Genomic DNA, 25,546 nt, shown 5'->3' with positions numbered 1-25,546 from the left:
TTTGAAATTAAAATGAGTTCCACTGAATTAAAAACAAAAACAAAATGTTAATAAAAATTTCATTCAATTCAAGTCGTGTATTCAATTGAATTCTAAAACTTATACACACAAACACCAATATTCAATAAGCTGAATCCCTAAAAGAAAATAAACTAAAAGCTTCTAAATTCGAAAGATTTCAGCTTGGTTAAACTTTACCCTTAAATTTGAATGCTGAGATCTGGTATTGCACGAATAAAAAATAAACCTAATAATAAAAATCACATTTCAAAGTCTCGTCTCTGCTTTGCTTTGATATCATCACCCTGGAAGGCCGCCTTAATCCTCACACTGTTCGTCCACAAAAATTGCATTCATTGAAGAATACACTTAATCAAAAACCGATTAGCCATCGGCTCGTTGCACAATATCAATCAGTACGACTCTTTCATTACGTTTCACACTTAAGTAATTCTTACTAGTCGCTTATATTACACTTATTTATGTATAAAGAGAGATTTGATAGAACGTCTAGTGTAATTCCATAAAATACACTTGAGAGGAAGCCCTAGAGCTTCTACTACTTCTTCTTCCTCTTCTTCTTTTTTTTTTCATCGTCCTAGATTATTCGATATCACCTGCTCCCACTCCCCTTTCTTAATTCCTAATCGTAATTCGTAAATTATATGAAACGACGGACACGAGTACCTACTGAATGCATACTGTACATAATGCTTTCGAGAGCGAAACGAATACGTGATTCCTAGAATAATTACTTGGCCTCGATCGCCACGATTGTGGACAGCTAATTGAATTAAGAGTTCAATTCTTTCAAATACAGATTGACCTCCCATTAGCCTATTGTTATTCTTAACTTAGGGTAGTCTTAATATTTCACGTCATTAAGATCAGTGGAGTTTATAATTTACATATAAACACGTCAGGCAGGCGAAACAATAATTATTATTGTTTAATCGCACACTTTATTCACTTCCAGACCGACTTCATATGAAATTGGGCAGTCTCTATATTCGGAACTTAAGGAATCTTGGAAATTAAAAAAAAAATTACCAATGTGGCATTAATTTTTCGAGAAAAACTAGTCAATTTCCTAAAAAACATGAATATGAGAAAGATATCCTGCAAGTTCTGTCCTCGCTTTTTATTTGTTTGTTTGTTTTTTTTTTCTTTGAAAAATGAACACCATTTTGGTAATTTAATACAACATTTGTTTAAAAGGATTTTTAAAGAATATTTCTAAATTTCTTCAGAATTCACCTAAATATTCAAGCAGCCCTAATTCTTTTTCATGAAATTCGTCTCTAGATTAGAAGACAAGTGATTCTAGAATGTGATTCCTATCTCTTGAGGTACTTTTGCGGTACCACATTTTCGAAATCGTGAATCTTTCTTTTTAAACAATAGTGTAGAAAGAATTGTCGAGGTGTACGAGATCTTCACCTTTGATTCTCACAGTCATCAAATGCCAGGCTTCTTTAAGCGTTAGAAATAAAAAATAAAAAAAAGGAAATCTAAAAACTGGCCCTAACTTTCGAGATTCTCGACTCGGGATTTTCTCGATTGTCCCTTTCCCTCGTTCATAGACTTAGAAACTAAAGATTCAGCCTCTCGCTTCTGTCTCTCGAAAATATCCCTATTTTGTAATTGTCTATCTTGCATTGTAGTCGGCAATTGCGTTAATTAGCTACGTTTCTCTCCTAAAATTCAAGTTATCAGCTAGTCGAAAATTTCAGGCTACATTGCTCGGCAGTCTATTGTCTCTCTTGAATCTTCTTCGTAGTTTGCTTATTCGTCCAGCTATGTGCGTCGACTTCCGGATTCGATACAGTCCAAAAGACAGCAGACGATTCATCCAACTCGAAGAAGCTTTTATTCCCATTGATGGGGAGAGGGTGGCAATTCCGAAGGATGCGCCACAGTGGAGCTGCAAATCGTACCCGAAAATATTAGAATTTCAATCTTAATTTGAAGGTTTCGTTTTTTAAAATGCGAAAAAATGCAGAGTAATAACTTTGGATGCTTTGTGAACGAATCTTAGAGGTGATTGTAAAAAGAAATTGCAGCTTTATTTAGTTCAGAAGATTTTTTAAGAGAGATAATATAAGCGAAAACTGCAATTTCTCTTGAAGCAAATTGAAGAATTTAAAATAGGTGAGTTTTGGTTAGTAGTATAGCAAAAGGCAACAAGGCTACGACGGCACTTATCGACTGAGGACGGTTTTGTTGCACGCTGAATTACCGACAGCAGATAATTACCATCAGACAGTCAGTGGCATTGTGTCCGCGTTGCTATACTACTTTGGCTCAACTTTATAAAATATAAAGTTGAGAAAAGTTTAAATTCCTTCAATGGGCTTATGATTAATAGAGTGAACTGTTTTGATATGAACCACAAAAAATAAGGAACTGTTCATCTGATTTCCATGCAGCTGTCAGCATACGTGACAGCTTTCACAATTTATATTGATTTTCTGCGACTCGTTTCTGTTACTTAGTTTATACTTAACTTTAGTACAGGGCAGATGCCATAAACTCTTCAGTTTTGCTTTGCCAAGTTCTTTTTAATTCGAAAGAAAAGAACATTATCACTACAAATGTACATTGTTAGAAATTCCGAGTTTTAATAAAATTAATTAAAAATACTTATCTAGCAAGAGCGACAAACTTTTGAGTAATTTAGAGGCCTCGCATTTCATTTAAGAAATTCAGAATGGTGTTAACAGTAGCATATATTTGGAAAATAGTAGCATTTAATATTTTAAGTATTAAATTGAGGAGTTAACTATTTCTTAAATCTGGTGTACAATTTACATCAGGCGGAGTGAAAATGCTTAAATTATTCTCATTGTTTGAGCATATTTTGTTTCTGTTTTAAGTTTTCAAGCTGATTCTATTAAATAAAGTATTTTATATTTATAATTTGCGATGCAGATTTATTTAAAGACCCACGTATTTTTAAAGTTGCATCTAAAATTAAAATGAAACGGAATATAACTTTCTGAGAGCAGGAATATCTAAGACTTGGAATATGCGTACAATTTTGCATGTTTATTATAAATAATGTTTTATTCAGTTTTTACGTATTTATGTAATAATTTTAATTTAGAAAGCTTTGACAAATTGAATTAAAAGATTCTCTTAACAATTTACCACGATCGAGTATTTAAAGAATTAAATCATACTGAACATAATTAATCTCTTTTTGAATTTGGCTTGAAAATCTGTGAATTTGATTAATATTTCACACAAATTCTTATTTTATCTTCTTATACTTAAAATATAATGCATAGTAAAGTAAAATTGATGTTTCCTAAGTTTCAAGTAAAAATATTGCATTTTGAATAAGATGGATAATTGTTTAATCAAATAATTGATTTTTTAACAAAATATTTATATTTTCTAACAAAAAGACGATTTTAAAACAAAATACATCAATTTAAAACCAAATAGTTAAATTTTCAACCATTATTTTGCACACACAAAAAACGACGAATTTTTAGTAAATGATGAATTTTGAACTGAAATGATAAATATTTAACCAAAATACTTGAATTTTCAACCAGAAATATGAATTTTCAAACAAGAAGATTGATCTTCTAACAAAAAGACGATTTTTCAACCAAGTAAATGAATTTTAAACGAAATAATTCAATTTTCAAATAAAAGGTACAAGTTATAAACGAAATACATAGTTTAATTTTCAACTAAAAAAGTGTCAATTTTCAATCAAACTGATTAATTTTTAACTAAAATAGTGAATATTTAACTGAAGTAGTTGAATCGTCAAACAACAATATTAATTTTCAATAAAAAGAGTAAGTTCTAAAAAAAAGAGGCATTTTTAACAAAATACATGAATTTTCAATTTAAAAAGATAAATTGTCAAGCAAAACTGGAAATTTTTTAAATTTTCAGTTAGACCTTTCAAGCATAAATTTTCTCTATTTATGAAAACAGCTTTTTCAGCGTCCAATGACTGCTTAAGGAGATAAGAATAAAATCTACATCAGAAAATTGGGATTTTTCGGACTTTTAAATTTCTTCCTTGAAAACAAATATACTTTGTATTTGAAAACCGGCATAAGGAATCAAAAATTTACTGAGAAAGTAAAAAAAAATTTCAATCTTAAAGTGCCAAAAATAACTTAGTTATACCGGAAAAACTGAATAAACCAAGATGGTAAGTATAGTTACAACCGTGCTCGTAGGGTTTACAAAAATTAATGTTGAACCAACGAGATCAATTTTCAATTAAATTTATTGAATAATCATTTAAAATAGTGTTCAATTTTCAGTTTAAAAAAAATTCTATGCAAACAAAAATTAATTTAAACCAAAAAAAAAAGTAATTTTGGAAACTAAATTTTAATATTTAAATTTGTAGTTGAAAAAATTAATGGTCAGCCAAGGAGATGAATTTTTAATTAAAAGCATAGAATATTCAAATAGAATAGGTACATTTCAGTATTTTAAAAGTTAATTCTCAAATCAACAAAATAAAATTTGAAACAAAATAGTTCAAGTTTCAACTAAAATAAGTTTCACTTTTAGTAGAGGAACTAACTTTCAGATGAAGAAAAAAAAAATTTCAGCAAAATCGTAGCTCATTTTTTAATTAAAGGGATGAAGTTTCAATTAAAATAATGAATCTTCGACCAAAAAATTAATTTTTAACAACAAATTTTAACATTTGACCAAATAATTACATTTTCATTCCAAAAAGATGAATTTAAAAAAAGGTAGAAGTTGATATTTCAATCAAAAAAATATTTTAATTTTAAATTAAAAAACTGGAATTCACTCAATTGAGAAAATTTTGAACCAAGAAAATTAATTTTCATACCAGAAAACTAATTTTCATACAAGAAAATTAATTTTCATTAAAAAAGAATGAATTTTTAACAAAAAACATGAATTTTTAACTAAATATTTGAATTTTCGTCCAAAAACGTTCAATTTTTAACCAAAAATAGAATAGTTGAATTTACAGTTAAAAAAATTAATTAAAAAAAAACGAATTTAAAAAATTACATTTAAAGAAAGTAACACAAGGCCACTTTTACAAATGATCAATCATTTTTGTTAAATTTAATATTGCAATTTAAACAAAAAATTAAGCATGCCTCAGAAAAAATGTCCTAACATTTCCAGGTTTTCCAGGTGGGGTAGACACCCTGTATAAAATATACCCATCAAAACACTTTTTATTTGCATTTTAGTACAATCATGATAAAAATACAAACTTCTCACGGATCAAAGAACCGGTAATAACTTGCTGGCGCCTAGAATGAGCGCCATAAACTTCGCTTAAATTTAAGCGGTAGGGAGTCTCCCTACTCTGAGTGTCAGAAAGTTATGGACGGTTCTCTGATCCGGGCCCTCAATTAATGTAATACGTTTCGACCTCCTTACCAACTAGTAATTTATTCATTGAAATCTCAAAAAATACCGACGAGAGTTGTACTTTAGTCCATACATCTTGGCAAAGCAAATCAGAGTACCTAGATAAAATGTAAACTAACTACAGGATTGGAGGGGTCAGTTACAGGAGATGATGGTTAATACCAGCCTATCGTGGATAATCTATGGGGGGGAGCGTTCATCTGGATTTCAGGGGCCACTATAACGAGATTGGTATCCATGGGGGGTACTTCGGCTAACGAGCACCGCGACGAGTATTACGCTCGAGGTAAAAAACGACACTGAAGGCTGCATGGTTGATCAGGCCTTCTTTACTTTCTAAGTTCTTACGTATGATACCCATACGTCCATGAAAAAGAATCAATGAAAGCTTCTGCATTAATTATTTACATGTAACGTGATGTGAACAATAAAGCGACGAGTACGGCGTATGAAATATGTGTACAAGTTCAAGGTGTCTCCAGCTCACTTCGTGCAGATTTGCTTACATTTATAAACTTTATCTCATTTGCATAGTAATTTTATTTTATTATATTATCACACTTCGGTACTTCCATGTTAAACTCTCCAATCTTGAGTTAGTAGTCCAAACTCTCCGATTTTGGGTTAGCAGTCTAAACTCTTAGATTTGGGATTAACAGTCTAAGATTTCCAATCTGGGGTTATGAGTCTAAACTCTCCAATCGCGTTTTGTGTTGGCACCTAATGCCACTACGCTTAAGTGGCGTCACTAACTAGCACAACACGAGATTGTAGAGTTCAGAATGATAACCCCAAATTGGAGAGTTTAAACTGCTAACCCCAGATATGAGAGTTCAGACTGCTAACCCCAGATTGGAGAGTTTAGACTGCTAACCCCCAATTGGAGAGTTTAGACTACTAGCCCAAGTATGACACTTTAGACTGCTAATCCCAAATCTGAGAGTTGACTGCTAACCAGAGATAGAAGTGTTTAGACAGCTAATCCCGAATCTAAGAGTTGGACTGCTTACCCCAGATATGAGAGTTTAGACTGATAATCCCAAATCTGAGCGTTTAGACTGCTAACCCCAGATATGAGATTTAGACTGCTAACTTTAGATAGAAGTGTTTAGACTGCTAATCCCAAATCTGAGAGTTTATACTGCTAACCCCAAATCTGACAGTTTAGACTTCTAAATCCAGATTGGAGAATTTAGGCTGATAACCCCAGATATGAGAGTTTATACTGCTAATCCCGAAGCTGAGAGTTTAGACTGCTAACCCTAGATAGAAGAGTTTAGAAATCTAATCCCAAGTTTGAGAATTTAGACTGCTAACCCCAGATTGGAGTGTTTAGACTGCTAGCCCCAACTCGGAGAGTTTAGACGGCTCACCCCCGATTGAAGAGTATAGCATGTAAGTACCGAATTATCATTGTCGTCATTCCACGTATTTTACGAATTGCAACAAGATTTTCAGGGTAGTCGGAAAAATTCCTTCTCAAAATTCCCTGAATAATTTTTTATTTTCCCTGACCACTAATATCTATAATTTCTAAAGAACAAAATTATAATCTTGTAACTTTTTAGATCTAGAATCTTTCATAGATAGCATGAAACAATTTCAAACTAAAATTGACAGATTTTAAATTTATTCATGTATTTATTTTTAACAAAAAATATGACTTATCTATTATGAGAAATAAAATTTTAGTCCAAAAGCACGAATTTAAAAAAGCATGGTTAAATTTTTTACAAAAAAAACAACAATTTTTGAAACAAATAGTTTAATCTACAACAGAATAATTAAAATTTCAGTAAAGCAGTTGAATTTCAAACTAAATGATAGAATTTTAAAGACTCCCCTAAAATCTTTTAGAAATTGAATAAATCAATTTTAAATTTTCATTTATAAATTGTTTATTTGTTTTTCTCGGGGCTACCAAAGTCTAATTTAGATGAAAAAAGTGAAAAAAAACATATTTGAATCGAAAAAGATACCAAACGTCACTAATTTGCATTAATAATTGTGACAAATGCTCTTTTGAATTTCAAACAATTTAAAAGAACTCGATTCTGAAGATTTAAAACAAAATTCAAGCTAAATTTAAACAAAATTCAAATGAATTGAGAAAATTTAGAAAAATCCAAAGCTTCAATTATTTTCCGTAAGAGTGGATTTAATTTTAAAGAAGTTAAGGGAAATAAGAAGATTTCGATTATAGTTTTAAAAACTCAAAATAAATTGAAAACAATACAAATATATGAAATAATTAATTTAATTCAGTGAGCCTGAAATAAGTTTAGAAAAATGTGTGGAAATTCAAAAACAATTTGATGAAATTCCTAAGAACTCAAGATGAGTTTAGAAGAATTCAAGTAGTGTAAATAATTATTAAATTCATAATAATTCAAGGTAAACTAAATATAAATTAAATAAAATGAATTGCAAAAACTATTCAAAAATCTCTTCAAATCTTTGAAACTCTACGAAATCCCCCACACTTTTAAATAAATTCTTTGAATTTTATTACAATATTATAAAATCAGTGAAATTCATTCAAATATGATATTTTATGAAATCCTCGAAAATTTATTAAAATACGTTGAGTGCTTTTAAAAACCCTTAAAACCGACGAAATCTTAAAATGAAATTTTAAATATCCTAAGATATTTCAAATCATCTGAAAACTCGTCAAATGATTGAAATTAATTAAAAATTCCTCAGAATACTATTAAATTCCCTAAAACATTTCGAATCCTTTGAAATCCCTTGACAGTTTTTAAAGCTGTTAAAAATAGCTTTAAATCTTTTTAAATACCCTAAAATATTTCGAATCTTTTTTGATCCCTTAAAGTTGCTGAAATCTATTACAAATTCTTGGAATTTTCCAAAAATACCTTAAAATCTTTCGAATAGTTTGAAATACTTCCAAATTATTTTAATTTTCTGTAAATTTTGTAATATACCCTAAAATATTTTAAATATTTTGAAAATTTTGAAAACTCTTGAAATTTCGTTGGAATTTGTAAAAATTCCTTAAAATCGTTCAAAGCTTCCGAAATCACATCAAGTTATGGAAATCTATTTAAAATTCTTTGGAATCTTTTAAAATGTCCTAAAATATTTCAAATTCTCTAAAATCTTTTGAAATCCCTTGAAACTTCCGAAAACTCTTGAAAATTCCTTGAAATTTTTAAAAATATCCTAGAATGTTCAAAATTTACTTAAACAGCTTCAGAATATTTAAATCTAATAAAAAAAGTCTTGAAATGTTTTAGAATACCCTAAAAGATTGAAAAAGAATTGACGAAAAATCAGAACCTGAATTCAATAGTGATTAACACATGGGTTGATTGATTGAAAGAAAAGTGACGAAAGTGATTTTCATTTTAAAAAGTGACTATAGTGACTTTATCTTTAAAAAAGTTACTAAAATTGATTGCCCTGATTATTCTTGGCAGTTACTTAAAGTTCTTCTTATGGAAAGTCCATTACTTTTGCAACTTTTGTTAAAATCACTGACTTTTCCCTGATTTCCAGGTTTTTCCTGACCTGCGGCCACCCTGAAGTTTACATCAAGTCTTTTAATTATTTAGTTTTTATTCATGAATAGAAACTGGTTTAGGATCTTGTTTTTCTGTTTCTTTCACTAAAGTAGGATGTGGTAACCCTATGTGCAAGAAAGAACTCGCTTCTGTGGTTAAAATGTATACGTTGGATTTCTAAAACACCAAATTCAGTTTTCATAAAATCATACATTAATTCTCGATCAAAATATTAATTTTAAACTAAAGATAATTTTTTTCTTAATAAATCTTAAAGAATAAAATCATTCCAAAGAAATTTACTTTACTCTTGACATCCGATAAGCACAAGAAACACCATGTTTATTGACACATACTAAAAGAAGGCACCAGTCAATCTTTCGACCATAAGAATGCTAATTGTTCAGAGTTTTATTTTTTTGCCTACTAAATCAGACGAGAAATCAGTTCATGATATACAATAAAGTGACAAGATTTACTATCACTTAAAAAATTATATTTTCAAACTTCATGAATATAGAAACTGCTCCGAATAAATTTTCTAAAAATTGTCTAAGTACAAAAATCAAACTGTCAAATGGAAAAGTAATCTCTAATTACAAATATTAATTTTAATATTATAATTTTTTAATTAAATAATCCCCCCCCCCCCTCACGAGACGTTACACCTTCCAAATTTATTTTGCAAAACTCTTTTGCAAAAAATGTGTCCCAAAGACAGGGCATTCCAGTCCCAGAAAAATAGTAAAAAGAAGTATTTAAGCCCTGTATCATTAATATTTCATTGGTTCTCAAATTAACTGGTACCTCTCGGTTAGGGGCGATGCATAAATTACGTCAAGTTTTTTGGATGGGGGGAGAGGGGCAAGTAGTAAAAATAATTGTTTACGTAAGATTTTTTCACGGCTCTGAATTTTTATCTAACAGTAGTTACAGTGAAACCCTTCAATAGCCCACCCTTCTATAGCCCTTCTGAGAATCGACGTTGCACCGCAGGTAGATGTAACAGGAGCTGCGCGGGATGCGCGGGGTCAGTGGCGTTCACTCAGGCGTGAACACGCAAAAGTGGAGCGGGCTATAATGAGTTAGTTCCCACCCACCGGCAGCCCCCAAATCGGCGCTATATAGAAAAGTTACAATTTTTATTTAATTCTAATGATTAAGGCCTCATTTTATTCTTCGGATGACTCTCTAGATTTCTATTTGGGTTAATTTTTTTTTTAATAATTGAGAAATCATACAGTTATTAATGTTATAAACATAATTTTAATTTTAATTAAAACCACCCAAATATAATTGTAGATAATCCTTCAAAGAATAAAATGAGGCCTTGATCATTAGGATTAAATGAAAAGTATAACTTTTCCCTAAAGATAAAGGAAAAACTAAACCTTTAAATAACTACTGTTATGTAAATAATTTTAACCTGAGTTATTTTTTTTCTGAAGTGGGCTTAGAAACCTCCATCAAGATTTACAGAAATTAATAATAGATATTTTTTTGTCTATTTTATAAATAATTTTTAAAAAGGCAATTGACTTTCTTTTGCTGAAAATGTAACTATTTTGTTGAATTTAATTTTTTTCTTTTTAAAATTCAAGTATGCCAGATTAAATAGGCCATTTATCTTTTTAGTTGAAAATTCAACTGTTTGATTAAAAATTAATTTTTTCTTTTAGTAGAAAATTAATTTTTTAAACTGTAAATCCAACAATTAGTATAAACTTCAACAATTTGGTAAAAAATTCACCTATCTTGTAGACATTTTTTGTTGGACATTATTTTTTTGTGATTAAATCTACCTATTGCATTTTTTTCAATTGATCTTTTTAGTTGAAAAATTCACTTTCTTGGTAGAAAATGTATTTATTTTCTTTAAGACTCGTCTTTTTTGGTAAAAATCTAATGTAAAATAAATCTAAAATAAAATTTGATCTAATAGCGGAAAATTCAAGTAATTGTCATTTTTTGGTTGAAAATTCAACTATTTGGTTAAAAATGTATGTCATTTTCAGAAAATTTGTTTATTTTTGTAGAAAATTAATAATCTTGATTGAAAATTCAACTATTCGGTCACAAATACATGCATTTTGTTGTAAATTGAACTACTTTATCGAAAATTCGCTTTTTTTTGGTTAAAAATTCATTTGTTTTAACTGAAAATTTAAGTATTCAATCCAAAATTAACTTTTTTGTTGATAAGTCATATTTTTACGTTGAAAATTCAACTGTTTTTGAAAAAATCGCTTTTTTGTTTGTTTAAAATTTGTACAACTTGGTACAAAATAAAATTTTTTTGTTATTTTTAGTTTAAAAATTCAACCATTGTGTTGAAAATATATGTAACTTGTGGGAAATGGTCTACTTTGGTACAAAATTAATATTATCGGTTTAAAATTCAACTATTTCGTTATAAATATCTTGTATCTTGAAAATTAACCCATTTCGTTCAAAAATTTTTATGTTGGTTTAATTTAACGGCTTTTAATTTAAAATGAAAATCTTTTCTAGGTAGAAATATTAACTATCGCATTTTTTTGTCAATTGATCTTTTTCGTTAAAAATTAATATTGTCGGGTTGAAAATTCAACTGTTTGGAAGAAAAATCACCTATTTTGTAGAAAATTCTTTTTTTTTGTAATAAAAATTTAACTATTTCAATTTATCGTTAAAAATGGATCTTCCTAGTTTAAAAATTCAATTATTTGGTTGGAATTTGATGTAATTTGTTGAAAATTCTTGTTTTTGGTAGTAAATTTATATTTCTGGTTGAAAATTCAACTATTTGGTTAAAACTGTAATTATTTTGTTTCAAATTCGTATTTTTTTACAGAAAATCAATCTTCTTTGCCGAAAATTTAACTATTTGATTCAAAGTTAATGGTTTTTTTGTGTGGAAAATTCGTTTTTTAAAGAAAATTAATATTTTGTATTAAAAATTCATCTTATTTTTTTAAAAATTAACTATTTGTTTGAAAATGCTATTGTCTGGTTGAAAAGTAATCTGTTTTGGTTTAGGAGTCACCTATTTTGATGGAAACTCGTCCTTTATGGTTCAATTCGACTGTTTTTTATTTGAAAAGAAAATATTTTCTTTATTAAAATATTAACTACAACAATTTTGGTTGAAAATTGAGCTGCTTGGTTTAAAGTTGAATTAATTTCTTAAAAATTCGTATTTTTTTAAATAATTTTTTTAAACTAAAAATTTAACTGATTAGTTGGAAATTCATATTTTGGATCCAAAGATTGAACTATTTTGTAAAAAAATTCGTCTTTTCTTAAATTGAAAAATCAGCTATTTGATACAGAATTAAAATTGTTGTAAAGAATTATTTCTTTTTAATTAAAAATTATTTCTTTCAAATAAAAATGAAATTATTATAGTTTTGGTTTAAAAATGATGATTTTTAGTTCCAAAATTCAACTTGAGAGTTAACCAATTTTAGAAGGGAAAAAATCACTATTTAGTTGAAATTTGTTGTAAAAAAAAAATATTTCTGATAGAAAATTAATTTTCTTCGTTGAAATTTGAACTATTTGATCAAAAATGTATGCTTTTTTTTAAATTCGTCTTTTCTGAGATAAAACGTCATCTTCTTGGGTGAAAATGTAACTATTCTATAAAAAATGTATGTATTTTGTTGAGAATTTATCTCTTTTGGTAGAAAATTAATCGATGGTGTTAAAAATTTATCTTTTTGTTTTAAAATGTAACTTTTCGTTCAGAATGCAACTGTTTGGTTGGCAATTAATTTTTTTTTTTGCAAGGATCCAACTATATTGTTGGAAATTTTGGCCCTATTTGGTCTAATTCAACTGTTTTTGATTGAAGATTAAAATCTTTTATCACTTTGCTTTATTTATTGATCCGAAAAGGTAAGATAGGATGGAGGGGGTGGAGTCAAAACTTACGATCCCTAACAAAGCCGGACACGTGGCTGAAAATTTGAGAGAGAAAAGTTGACGTAATTTATGCAGGGCCTCCTCGCAGACTCGCACGCTATCCAAATCTGAATCTGTACAGCAGAAACGAGGCACATGACTATCCCCCAAATTCCATTTAACCTAAGTTTTATTTGCCCGAAAATCAAGTTGCCGAACAGCAATTTGTCATAATTTTTATTTTCTCGGCTTTTCAGGTGACATAACGTCTATTTGTCCTAACTACCAGATATCATAATTTCTATTATACCGAGTCCTCATTTAGCATCATTTTCATATTTTCAAATTCTATTTCCCATACTAAATATTATTCATAATTTTCATTTAATACAACTTCTGCGTTTTTCTGAATTTATAATCAACATAATTGTCATTTTTCCGAGTTTCGAAATTACCTAATATTCATTCGCACGAATTTCTACTTGTGATATTTTACATCTATTCGAATTATCATTGAGAATATTTTATTTTTCCCCGACTAACCAAATAAACTTAGCATTCATTTTATACGAATCACCATTTGTCATAATGCCCATTTCATCCAATGGGGGAATTCACCATTTATCAGAGTTCTGCGAAAATTTAAATTTGATATATGAAAAATAGCTTTTTCTTCACAAACGGTTAATCCAAGTTTATAGTTCATTTTTGAAATAAAGTAAAAGACTAAATTATTCAGTTTGAAGAGAACAAATTTAATATTTTTTAGTTACTGGTCACGCTGGACACTTTTTCTTGCATAGTTCTCAATTTCACAAAAAATTATTGTTTACTGAAAGAACGATTTAAAGTAAATTTTTTCCAAATTTTTATCTTTTTTATAGCGTAAACTATAAAAATATATATTTTAATAAATATTTTTATATTATGAATATTATTAATATAATATTAATATTTTTATAGTTTTATACTTTAATAATGTTTTAATAAATATTTTCAAACTAAAAAACCAACTGTTTGAAAAAATCGCCTTTTTTTATTGATTTATAGATTGAAGTTTCTTCTCTTTAATTTAAAATTTAATTATTTCGTTGAAAATTTGTTTTTCATTTGTTTTTGTTTTATTTTCTGTTAAAACTGACCCCTTTTGTTTGAAAATTTACATGCTTTATTGAAAATCCGTACTTTTTGGTTGAATTCAGCGGCTTTTAATTCAAAATATTTTTTGGTAGAAATATCAACCATTACATTTTACGTTGTTTGTTGATGATTCATCTCTAGTTTAAATTAAAGTGTTTTGGTAAAAATCAATTTTCTCCGTTAATAATCGAATAACTGAAAATTTAACTTGTCCATTTTTGGTTAAAAATTCCACTATTTTACTTTAAAGATGTACCAGTTGGATGAAAATTAATGTATTTTATTGAAAATTCATCTCTTTCCGCTGAAAACTAATTTTGATACTCAACAATTCATGTTTTTGGACAAAAAGTTATTTTTTGGTTGAAAATTGAACTAATTAAAAAAAATCGTTTTTATTTTTTCGAAAATTGACTTTTTCAGTTGAAAATTCAACTATGTGTTTGAATTTTTTGTTTAGAAAATAATTCTTGTTTGCAGATTCATTTGTTTTTGTTACAAATCATTACTTTTATTGCAAATTCAAATAATTTTTAAACATTTCATTAATTTGTTAAAAACATTTTTTTTTAATTCAACTTTTTGGTACAGATTTCATCTTCTTGTTTGAAAATTCATTTTTTCGCTTGAAAATTCATTATATTTGGTTGAAACTTCAAGTATTTTATTCAAACCTTAATTAGGTTCAAAATTACTTTTTTAACTAAAAATTGAACTATTTCACATTTTGTTAAAAAAATATTATAAGTATAATAAATTTCTTTCGATGAAAATTAAACTATTTTATTGAAATTTTTTATAATTAATTTTTCAACTTTTGAATGAAGTATTTTATTTAAAGTTTGGGGTTTCTATTTAAATTCAATTCCATTTTATTTAATATTAAAATCTTTTTAGGTAGGAATATCAAATATTCGACTTTTTGTTAAAAATTAATATTTTTTAAATGAAAGTTATACTACTGTGTTGGAAAGAAATTTTTTTGGTTAAAGATTCCTGACTTTAGTTGCAAATTCATCTACGTGGCGAGAAATTGAACTATTCTAATGAAAAAAAGTTTTTTTTTGTTAAAAATTAATTTTTTTAACAGAAAATGTAACTGCTCTATTTTTAGTTGAAACTATTGAACTATTTCTTTTTCGCTGAAAAATTAAACTATGCCATTTTTAATACAAAATTGATCTTCATTCGTACAAAAGTCTAGTATTTGGTAAAAAAATAAAGAATGTTGTCAGCTCAAATACTTTTCATTTTCAGCAGACAATAATGGGGTGTTTATAAAATTCAAAAATACGCAAGAAAAAGTTACCAGTAATTAAAATATATTTTTTTATCTTTAAACTAAATGAATAACCCTTTTACTTTATTATACAAATGAACTATAAACGTTTATTAATAATTTTTATAAAAAGCTATTATTCATTTATTAAATTTTAATTTTTGTCTGGCTGTAGAACAAATAGAATTTCTGTGACATGCCAATTCGATGGAATGGGAATTATGTCAAATGATAATTCGAATAAATGTAAAATATGACAAGTAGAAAGTCATGCAAATGAATATTATATTACGTGAACATTCGGAAATATGACAGTTATGTTAAATAAAAAATCCAGAAAAACATAAAAATTCTAGTAAATGAAGGGTCCGTGGTCTAAACCTGTTAACTGACATTTGAGTAATTTTACACGGAGAAGGACTATAAGTCCGGGGACCTATGCTGTTGATACCGAAACACGATTTTCGAAAATTCACAGCAAAAAAACTACAAGGAATTTTGTCGATTCTTTCGCAGGATATTAACTACATGTATAAAAAATGTTCCAGAAAATAGATAAAAAAAAAATCAATTTCGAAAAAGTCAGTGAACAGGTTTAGACCACTGATACTTCAAATTAAAATAAGGAGTAATAATTAGAATTGGGAATATAAATTCGAAAATATGAAAATAATGCCAAAATGAGGATCGTGTATGATATAAATTATGATAACTGTCAGTTAGGATAAATAGAGGCTTACGTCACCTGAAAATTCGAGATATAAAAATTGTGACAAATACCGTTTCGACAACTTGATTTTCGTTCAAATAAAACTTGGGTTGAATGGAATTTGGGGGATAGTCATGCGCCTCAGCAGAAACAAAAATATGATAAGGATCTAAGTTAAAAAAGAAACATAAAGGTAAATTTTAGGTAAGTACCTCTTAGCGAGGTCGTGCCGACTATAGCTGTTTCTCGGTCAATCGGTTCTTTCAGGAGGAGACGTAACGATCGGTAGTAGTAGTAGACGATAGTAGTGGTAGCTGACAGTGGCAGATAGCTGATTCGGTACTGGTAATGTGTGCTCTAACTTGACGGCAGTAAGCAAGATGACAATCAAAATCAGTAAAAATTCGATTAAACATCAGACAATTGTCGGGAGGGGGAAGAGCGTCACAGACAGGCAATATACGTCATCGGTTCTTTCATACGAAGAGTAACAACAGTAAAACTTGGTCTTTCTTTCGTTCATTATTTCTTTATTATTTTTCTGTTTTATTTTTTACTCTGGATATCAAACGTCTGCCCGTATTCATGTACACTTTCGTCTGTCGCTATCGTGGGAAGAGAAAAATGGATTCACGAGCACATTTTATAACAAAGCGAATCTGCTCCTTAGTCGTGAATTTCCGTTTATCTACTTTACTTGGAAAGAGATTTTTTTTAGACTCTCAGTCCAATCTAATCATTTCAGGTACTTCTCGTTTTCTAGCATGTCTTGATTGACTACAAATTTTTTTTTCTCTCTACTATCGAGTCTGGCACCGGACTTCATCATTTTTTTTTTCGTACTCAGTTTTCTTTCTTTCAAAGCTCTTTAACGTGCGTGTACGTGTACTCGCGTTGCAATTTTCCTCTCGAGAAGTCAGTGATTTTTAAGTTTTTATTATCGTCGTCGTTTTCGTCAATATTATTATCATCATCATCATCATCATCATCATCATCATCATCATCATCATCATCATCATCATCATCATCATCATTATCATCATCGAATTGGGGAAGGGAGTGAGAAGGAAGAAGGAGAGGAGAGTTTGGAGGCGTACTTTTATGAGGGATTTAATATCACGGGATTTGGGTGGAGGATCTTTTGCTGTAGGTAAGTCGATTATAAAATCGACTTCTTATTGTCGTGCCTGTCGAAGCGAACATCTTCCACCTACGGCTTACCTTGCGAAACTTTTGAATGCCGCGGACTGCGGATTTATACAGAGTGGCACGCGTGACGTGTTCAGCTGTTCCGCTATAAATTTGTGCATTTCCTCTGGAACAGAACGAAAAAAAACATTGGGAATTGATCAATTGTTTTTGGAAGAATTTTTTCGAACAAGAAAAAATTACCTAAGAAAAGAAAATAAGAACAAATATAAGGAAGGCAATAAAATAGCAAATCAAAAAGTAGATAATAATAAGTATAACAAATCGGAATTAAGAATTCCTCTAAATTGAATTTTATAAGAGAAAAATAATTTGATTTAAATTGTATAAACAATACACGAATTAAATTACAGACTTCACAGCTAAAAATACTCCCAAAACAGGAGAAATATCGCGAGAAATATAAAAAAAACACGGAAATATCGCATTTTCAAACGAATAGTTTGACCCTTAACCAAAAAATATGAATTTTCTATCGAAAGATATGAATTTTCCACCCAGAAAAAAACGAATTTTCAACAGAAGAGTTGAGTTTCCAATCTAAAAAGTCGAATGTTTGATAAATTTTTAACTTTTAAAAATAAAAAGATGAATTTTTAACAAAAAAATTAATTTTCGAAAAAAAAAGGAATTCTTAACCATATAAATTTTACGATAAATCTTCAACCAAAAGAAAATTAATTTTCATCAAAGTGGTTTTAAGTTTCAAGCAAGTAGTCGAGTTTTCTACCAAGAGAACGAATTTTCAAAAAAAAAAACATGAATTTTTAACTAAAACGGATCGATTTTAAACGAAAAATGGAATAGTTACATTTTTAGTTAAAAAATTAATTTTCAGCCAAAAAAAAATAAATTTTAAACCAAATAGTTACATTTTCAACCAATAAAAACAACTTTTAAATTGAAAAAATTAACTTTCAACCAAAAAGATAATTTATCTAATAAAAGTTGAATTTTTAATCCAAAAGTACAAATGTTCTGTTTTCTGTTCTATACAAAATCAATAGTAGTATTTGCAAGCAAACGAAATTAATTATGAACGAAAAAAATAATAGCAGACTTTTCAATTAAAAAGAATAGATTTCAATAAAAAATAAAAAAAATGAATTTGTAATGAACCAATAATATGATATAAAAACTGTTAAATTAAAAATAATGAACTTTTAAACAAAAAGATGGTTTATCTATAAAAAGATGAACAATTCATGGAAATTTTTCCTAAAAAATATGGATTTTCAAAAAAGATTAATTTTGAACAAAATAGTTGAAATTTTAACGAAATAATACAATTTAAAAAAAAATGAATTATGAATCGAAAATGTAATAGAAAAAGGTTTTAATTACAAAAAAAGAACTTCAACCAAAAATGATGATTTATCTAGAAAAAAGATGAATTTTTAATTTAAAAGGACGAATTATTTGTCAAAAAAAGGATATTCAATAAAACAGTTAAATTTTCAATAACATAACGTTATTTTTTAACAAAATAGCTGAATTTTCAACAAAATAATTCAATTTTCATCCAAAAAGGTTAATTCTGAACCAATAATATAATATAAAACTGTGTAATTAAAAATAATGATCTTTTAAACAAAAAAGATGAATTCTTAATCTAAAAGGACGAATATTTTGCCCCAAACAATATAGATTTTCAAAAAAATGATTTTTGAACAAAATAGTTGAATTTTTAACGAAATAATACATTTTTCAAACAAACAAAAAATGAATTATGAATGAAAAATTTAATAGAAAAAGATTTATCTAGAAAAAGATGAATTTTCAATCTAAAAGAACGAATTATATTTGTCAAAAAAATGTATGTCCAACAAAACAGTTAAATTTAAAAAAAAAAACATTACTTTTTAACAAAATAGCTGAATTTTCTACAAAGTAATTCAATTTTTAATCGATAATTAGAATTTTTATTCACAAAAGACGAATGTTAAAGTAAAATATAATAGTAGACTTTTTAATCTAAAAACATCATCTTTCAAAAAATAAAAAATAAAAGAATTATCTACCAACAGATAACTATTCAATAAAAAAAGACGAATTCTCTATCAAACAGTAAAATATACAACAAAATGTTGAATTTTGTAAATAATATAATATAATATAAAATAGTACAATTTGTAACAAAAAGATATTAATTTTGAACCAAAAATATAATAGGAAAACTTTTCATAAAAAAAGAATTGACTTTGAACTAAAAAAGACGACTGCTCTACCTACAGATAAATTTCTAATACGAAAGGACGAATTTTCAAGAAAATAGTACAACTTTCAACCAAAAGTAATGAATAAATAGTTAGATTTTCAACAAAATAATTGTTTTATTAATTTTTAAATAAATTTGCATGAAAAAGAATGAACTTTTAACGACAAATATTTGGATTTTCTTTTTGGGTTCTATTAATTCAGCTCGCATCTAAGCGAAAATCAAGAAAAACAAGAAGTTTTTTGAAAACAGAGAAAAAAGAGGAATTCTTTTTAAAAAGCGGGAAATAATATGAAGTCTGAAAATATTAAATGTTACGAGACATCACACCTTTCACCAAAGTTCGACCATGGCAATGTCACTTCCATGCCCGAACTACGACTCAGGTGTCACGTCTCTTGCGACAATCAGATTTCTTTTTCAAAACATGTCAAGGACAAATCTTTTTAAGAGAATAATTTTAAGCTGTTACTAAATTGCAATTTACGATTTTTGGGAGAAGTTTAAACTTTAAATATGAGACATAAGAGTCTATTCCAGGCTGGCCGTTTTAATCAAAGAAAAAAATTCCCTGTCATTTCCCGATTTTTTCCCTATTCGCAAACATTATTCATAGTCAATGACATTAAAAAATTCGAACTCTTAAGCTAAACATTTTTCCATTTCTAGTAATAAAAACTGAGAAATGAAACTCTTGAATTTTCAACTATTAAAAGTGAAGTTTAGAAGTTTTTTAATTCAAAAATGTTATGTTTAAATGCTCAATAATTAACACACATAAAATGGAAGATACTAACACCTTTCAAATAAACAATTTTAAATTAAATGCATTTAAACTGCCAAATTCAAATGTTTATACTTTTATAAAAATTGTAGAATTCAAAGATTCAAATTCAGTTCCAAAAATATAAATCCATGTTATAATTTTCAATACTCTAAATTAAAGAATCAACGAATGAATTAAATTTTTTAAATTATTTACATAACTTCAAATAATTTTGAAATTACAAGATAAATTATTTTTATTTTGAATGGTTTAAAAGTCCTTAAAATGCTTCAAAATTTTACTTCAAAATCTTGAAAAATCATGTTGCTTTAAATTTTTTCAAATTTCATATTATTTATTACATTTTTTTTTAGGGCTTCTAAACACCTTGTAAAATGATTCGAATTTTTCATAATTTTTGTTTAAATCTTGCCAAATTAAACGCGTTTCCTTAAAATCTTCCACATGAATCTTGAAAAATTTTGCAACTCTTTCTAAATATTGTTCAATATTCTCTTAAAATTAATTTTTCAAAATAAAAAATCATTTTTAATTTTCCTGGGAATCTTAAGGAAATGCTTTTACTATTTTGCAGCCTTTCGCAATTATTAAGAAACTTCTAGCTTTTTGTTCGAAATCTGCAAAAATATATATTTTGTTTTAAAATAGGTTTTTAAGTCAGTTTATTAAATTTTTAATTAATTTTGAATCTTTGCAAAACTTCTAAATATCTCTTTAACATAATCGTATTTTTTATGAATAATAGGTGTTCAATTGTTATTTATACATTAAAATTAAAAAAATTTACTTTCACATTTTTTTTTAAATAGAACAATATAAATTGTAACGTTCAAAGTTTAGTTTTTTATTTAGTTTTAAATATTTGATTTACAAGTACTGATTTCAAATCAATAGTCATATGTTTCTAAATATTAGGTTATTATTCTTTTTCATAATTACAAGATTTCCAATTGAACTGTTCGAAAATGAAATATTTGAGGTTAAAAAAAGATTTGAAATTTAATAAATGCCTTTAATTATGAATATAATATTTTGAACTTATTTAAGAATTGAAAATAATTCCTAAAGTTTCAATCACTTTAATTTTTAACGTTAAAACCTGGAAATTTTTCAATTTTGAACTGATTCCGAATCTTTTTCTAAAATCAATTATAATTCAATTTTTAATTCTTAAAGTACAATCCAATTTTGAAGATCATTAATTAATTTATATTCACAGTGAATCAACTGAATATGTTTTTTTAATCCAAAATCTTTCATTTCAAACGCTTCTAATTTTGAATTTTTTTACGTCTAAAACTGCATTTTAAAATCTACACTTAAAAATTAAAACCTAAAATATAAGATCTGTAAAGTGAAATTTTTTTTTAATTATGCATTCTAAACTGAATGATATGAAAATTGAAAAGCATAACAATTGAACTAATTCTTCAAAAAAATGGTTGAAATCAAAACTTTGACAGCTTTTTTTCTAAAATTGTCTACAATTCCTGGTAATTTTTCGCTGATCTGATGTAATATTGGACAGCAATTTGGGTCAAGAAGCTGTTTGCATTTCTCGAAAAAGCTTCTCCTGTGGGGTTGCTAGTTTTTAACTTGACTGACCTTTGACCTGCTGCACGCTCGTGAGCTTTCGCTCCCAGAGATCGTCAAATGGATGCGACGTGGCTGGCTCGAAATCTCCCGTGTACTGCCTCATTCCAGCACTCGTCGTGTAGCAACACGTGCACATACACGAGTGATATCTCAGTCGTCCTTCGTCGAGGTAAGGATGTGCCAAAGCGTCCACCACAGTGATCCTTTTATCCTGTAAACAGAGTGAGGAATGTTACGTTAATTTTCTGTATTCTACCCAGAATAGACGAATATTCAACAAAATAACCTGAATTTTCAATGAAAAAAGATACATTTTCAAATGAAGAAAAATGGAAAATTTACACTTTTATTATTTTAAAAAAAAATCATACTAAAATGATGAATGTAAAAAAAATTTTTTTAATAAATTAGTTCAAATTTTAACCAAAAAGATATATTTTCAAACAAAAAGATAGATTCTCTAGAAAAAAGTAAAATTTTTAAACGACAAATATTAATTTTTTAACAACAAAAAATTCAATAGAAAATTCAAATTGGAAAAACTAAATTTTTAATTAAAAAAAAATAACAACTAAGAAACAAAACAAAAGAAAAACAATTTTTTTAACAAATTAGTTCAAGTTTCAACCAAAAAGATACGTTTTCAAGAAAAAAAAAAAACAAATTTTCTAAAAAACAGTTGAATTTGCAAGCCAAAAATATTAATTTTTTACCAAAAAGAAGAGTTATCAAAACAAAATATTTTAATTTTCAAATATAAATGAATTTTTAATAAAATAATTCAATTTTCAACAAAATAGTTGCATTTTTAACCAAATAGTGGAATTTTCAAACTATAAAGATGAATTTTTAATCAAGGAGGTCAATTTTATAACAAAATTTAAAAAAAACGAATAAAATGATAAATGTGAAACCAAAAAAATAAATTTTTAACAAATTATTTCGAGTTTTAACCAAAAAGATACATTTTCGACCAAAAAGACAGATTTTCTAGAAAAAAATTTAATTTTTAAAAGGCAAATATTAATTTTTTAGCAAAAGGAAGAGTTATAAAAAAATAGTTTAATTTTTATTTATATATGAATTTTTAACAAAATAATTAAATTTTCACAAGAAAATAGTTCCATTTTTAACCAAATAGTAGAATTTTCAAACTACAAAGATGATTTTTCAACCAAGGAGATTAATTTTATACCAAAAAATCGAATTTTTAACAAATTACATCAAATCGCAAACAAATAGTTAAATTTTTTATTTAAATTAATTTTCAACCAATCACTTGCATTTATAACAAGAAAGAGCTAATTTTATGCAAGAAGAATATTTTTCTAACAAAAAAGCGAATTATCAACTAAAAAAGATCAATTTTCAACCGAAAATGGAAAAGTGACATTTTGAGTTCAAAAAATATTTTTAAACCAACGAGTGTAATTTTCAACTGAAATGATGATTTATTAACTGTATAATAAAAATTTTTATTCAAAAAAATTAATTTTCAATCCAAAATTGTGTTTTTTAAAAATAAATTAGTTCAATTTTCACCTAAGTTGTTGAATTTTCAACTAGAAAAAAATCAAATTTTAACAAAAAATGGAAATTAAAAAACCTAATTTTCAACCAACAAAAAAAGTTTTAAAATCATTAAAATCTTCTTAAATCAATTCAAACCTTGTGAAGTGCTTTAACAGCGTTGAAATCTTCTAAATATTTTTTTATTTTTTCTGGAATCTTTTGTACTCATTTGAAATCATTAAAATATTTATAATTTATGTAAAATCTTTTGAAATCTTAGAAATCTAGTTTACTATAATCTTTTTCAAATCTCTGGAAAAGTTCGAAATCCTTACAATCTTTATGAAATGTTATAAATCTTTATCAAATAATTTGACATTTTCTAAAATGTTTTAAAGTATTCTATATCTGGTGTGCTACTCCCATTTTCAACTTTTTAAAATCCTTTACATTTTTTGAATGTTTTAAAAGCTTTGTGACAATGTTGTGAAATATTTGAAATCTGGTATGAACACCTTTTTTAACCACTGAAATCGGTGAAGTCTTTGTAAAATGTTGAAAATCCTTTTAAGTATTTTAAAATCTTTAAGACTTTTGAAACATTTTAAATCTTTAGTAATGTTTAGTAATCTGGTGTACATGCAGAAACCTCATTCTAATGTTGAAACTGAATTAATATTACAATTTTCCACTGATAATTGCTATAAATTATAAGTTTAATATCACCAAAAAAATGTATACTTTAACATTCTATATTAATGAAGACAAAATAAAAAACTTATAGAATTATTCACATTAATAAAGTCTGTTCATTGCAATTTATAAAATAATTGGTAAGGCCTAGAAAAAATGCCTCGAAATCACTTTATTTATTCTGTAATGAGTAAAAGATAAATTATATCTTGATAAATAAAAAGACTTTTCAGTAGCAAGATTTCTTATAAACGAGGTGTTTCTTTTATAACAGACGAAACAATTTAAATTACTTTCCGCATTTTATTAAAGTTACTGTTGTAAAATAAAAAGAAATTTAATTCAAGGTTCTCGTGAGAAACTTAAGGCAACTTCCCGTTTTTTAAGGTTCTTAAGGTCGCTGGACCCCAATGTAAATGTACCTTTCATAGAAATTCCCCCAGTTTTTTCAAGATTTTCAAAAAAATTTTTGACTTTTCCCGACAAATAAAATTCTCTACTTTTCCCTGATTTCCAGGTTTTCCCTGACCTATGGCCACCCTGAGAAATGGCTTAAGTTGCGATTGCTTAAATTGCGATTGTAGATTAAATAAAGATAAAGATAAAGATGAACTTACGGGATCGAAGACCAGCATCTGGCAGAGCAAATGCACAGCCTCGTGTGTCGCTTGGTTGCTGAGGGTGTAAAGAGCCGTGAGCGAGGGTGGCTTGGGGGCGCGTCTCAGCATATGAGAACGGGCACCCTCACAGGCGTACCTCATGTCCTCGAGAGTCGGCGTTCCCAACAATTCCGTGATCAGCTCCAACTGCCGAGTCAAGAACAATGATCCATTAATTATTCTCAGTCGGCTGTGATTGCGTCGCCATTAAAAACCGTACTTTTCAGGAGAATGGATTTCTTTATTCCGAAAAAATTCCTCTTAGCGACATGTTACCGACATCGAGAACATTCTGCATCGCAAATGGTTCGTGTCCATGCTAAATTTGGTAGAATGTCCTCGAATATTCTCAATGCACAGGAATTGCGCAATTTCGAATGAAGTATTTGCGTAAACAACTTCAAGGTTCTATTTTGATTTACCCTTGCATTTCCTACTGCGTCATATTTTCATGAGAAGAGCAAGGACCATGAAAAATATAACCTTCAAGTCTCACAAATGCGCAAATTATTATGTAAAGTCATCGGGATCATCCGAGAAACTAAGCACGGACACGAACCAATTGAGCTGCAAAATGTTCTCATGTTGGTAAAATATCGGTAAGAGGAATCTTGCATTAGAACGCAGCTTAATTTTATCTACTGATATCGATAATCAGGAAACATTAAAAATCTTTCATTCACTAGGTGTCTGCTAATTTTAGGCCGCCAAATTCAAAATAAATTAAAGCAAAATAATGTTTTTGTTATTTAAGCAGGCATGTCACAAAGTAAAAGCGATCACGGCACAGAAAAGAGTTTAGAAAAGGGTAAATAGGGACATTTTTTCACGAAAAAAATGTATTCGCAAGGAAAAGAACTGAATCACCTTTTATTATAAAAAACTTTCTGTGGCGAAAACCTTTTATTATTATTATTATTATTATTATT

The 25,546-nt window shown here is 27.6% G+C and overlaps 1 protein-coding gene across 2 annotated transcripts in view; it reads right to left on the bottom strand.

The window, feature by feature from the left end:
• Positions 1-581: 581 nt before the first annotated feature.
• The window catches only part of LOC117181869 (serine/threonine-protein kinase NLK), a 305,252-nt gene continuing 280,287 nt past the window's right edge, over positions 582-25,546 (bottom strand). The window contains exons 7-10 of one of the 2 annotated variants that reach the window (XR_004468191.1): positions 24,576-24,764; positions 21,763-21,964; positions 16,156-17,258; positions 582-1,924 (exon numbers count right to left, since the gene is read on the bottom strand). Coding sequence is in view for 1 of the 2 variants with exons in the window: in XM_033374878.1 (XP_033230769.1) it covers positions 1,870-1,924; positions 17,165-17,258; positions 21,763-21,964; positions 24,576-24,764 (540 nt within the window). In the remaining variant the exon portion in view is untranslated. The remainder of the gene's footprint in view (positions 1,925-16,155; positions 17,259-21,762; positions 21,965-24,575; positions 24,765-25,546) is intronic. The other variant, XM_033374878.1, reaches the window with a different exon arrangement.

Source organism: Belonocnema kinseyi, chromosome 10 (assembly GCF_010883055.1).
Source record: "Belonocnema kinseyi isolate 2016_QV_RU_SX_M_011 chromosome 10, B_treatae_v1, whole genome shotgun sequence".
In the NCBI taxonomy this organism is placed as follows: Eukaryota; Metazoa; Arthropoda; class Insecta; order Hymenoptera; family Cynipidae; genus Belonocnema; species Belonocnema kinseyi.
The sequence above is the reverse complement of the archived record's forward strand: the minus strand, read 5'-3'. Positions and strand labels throughout refer to the sequence as shown.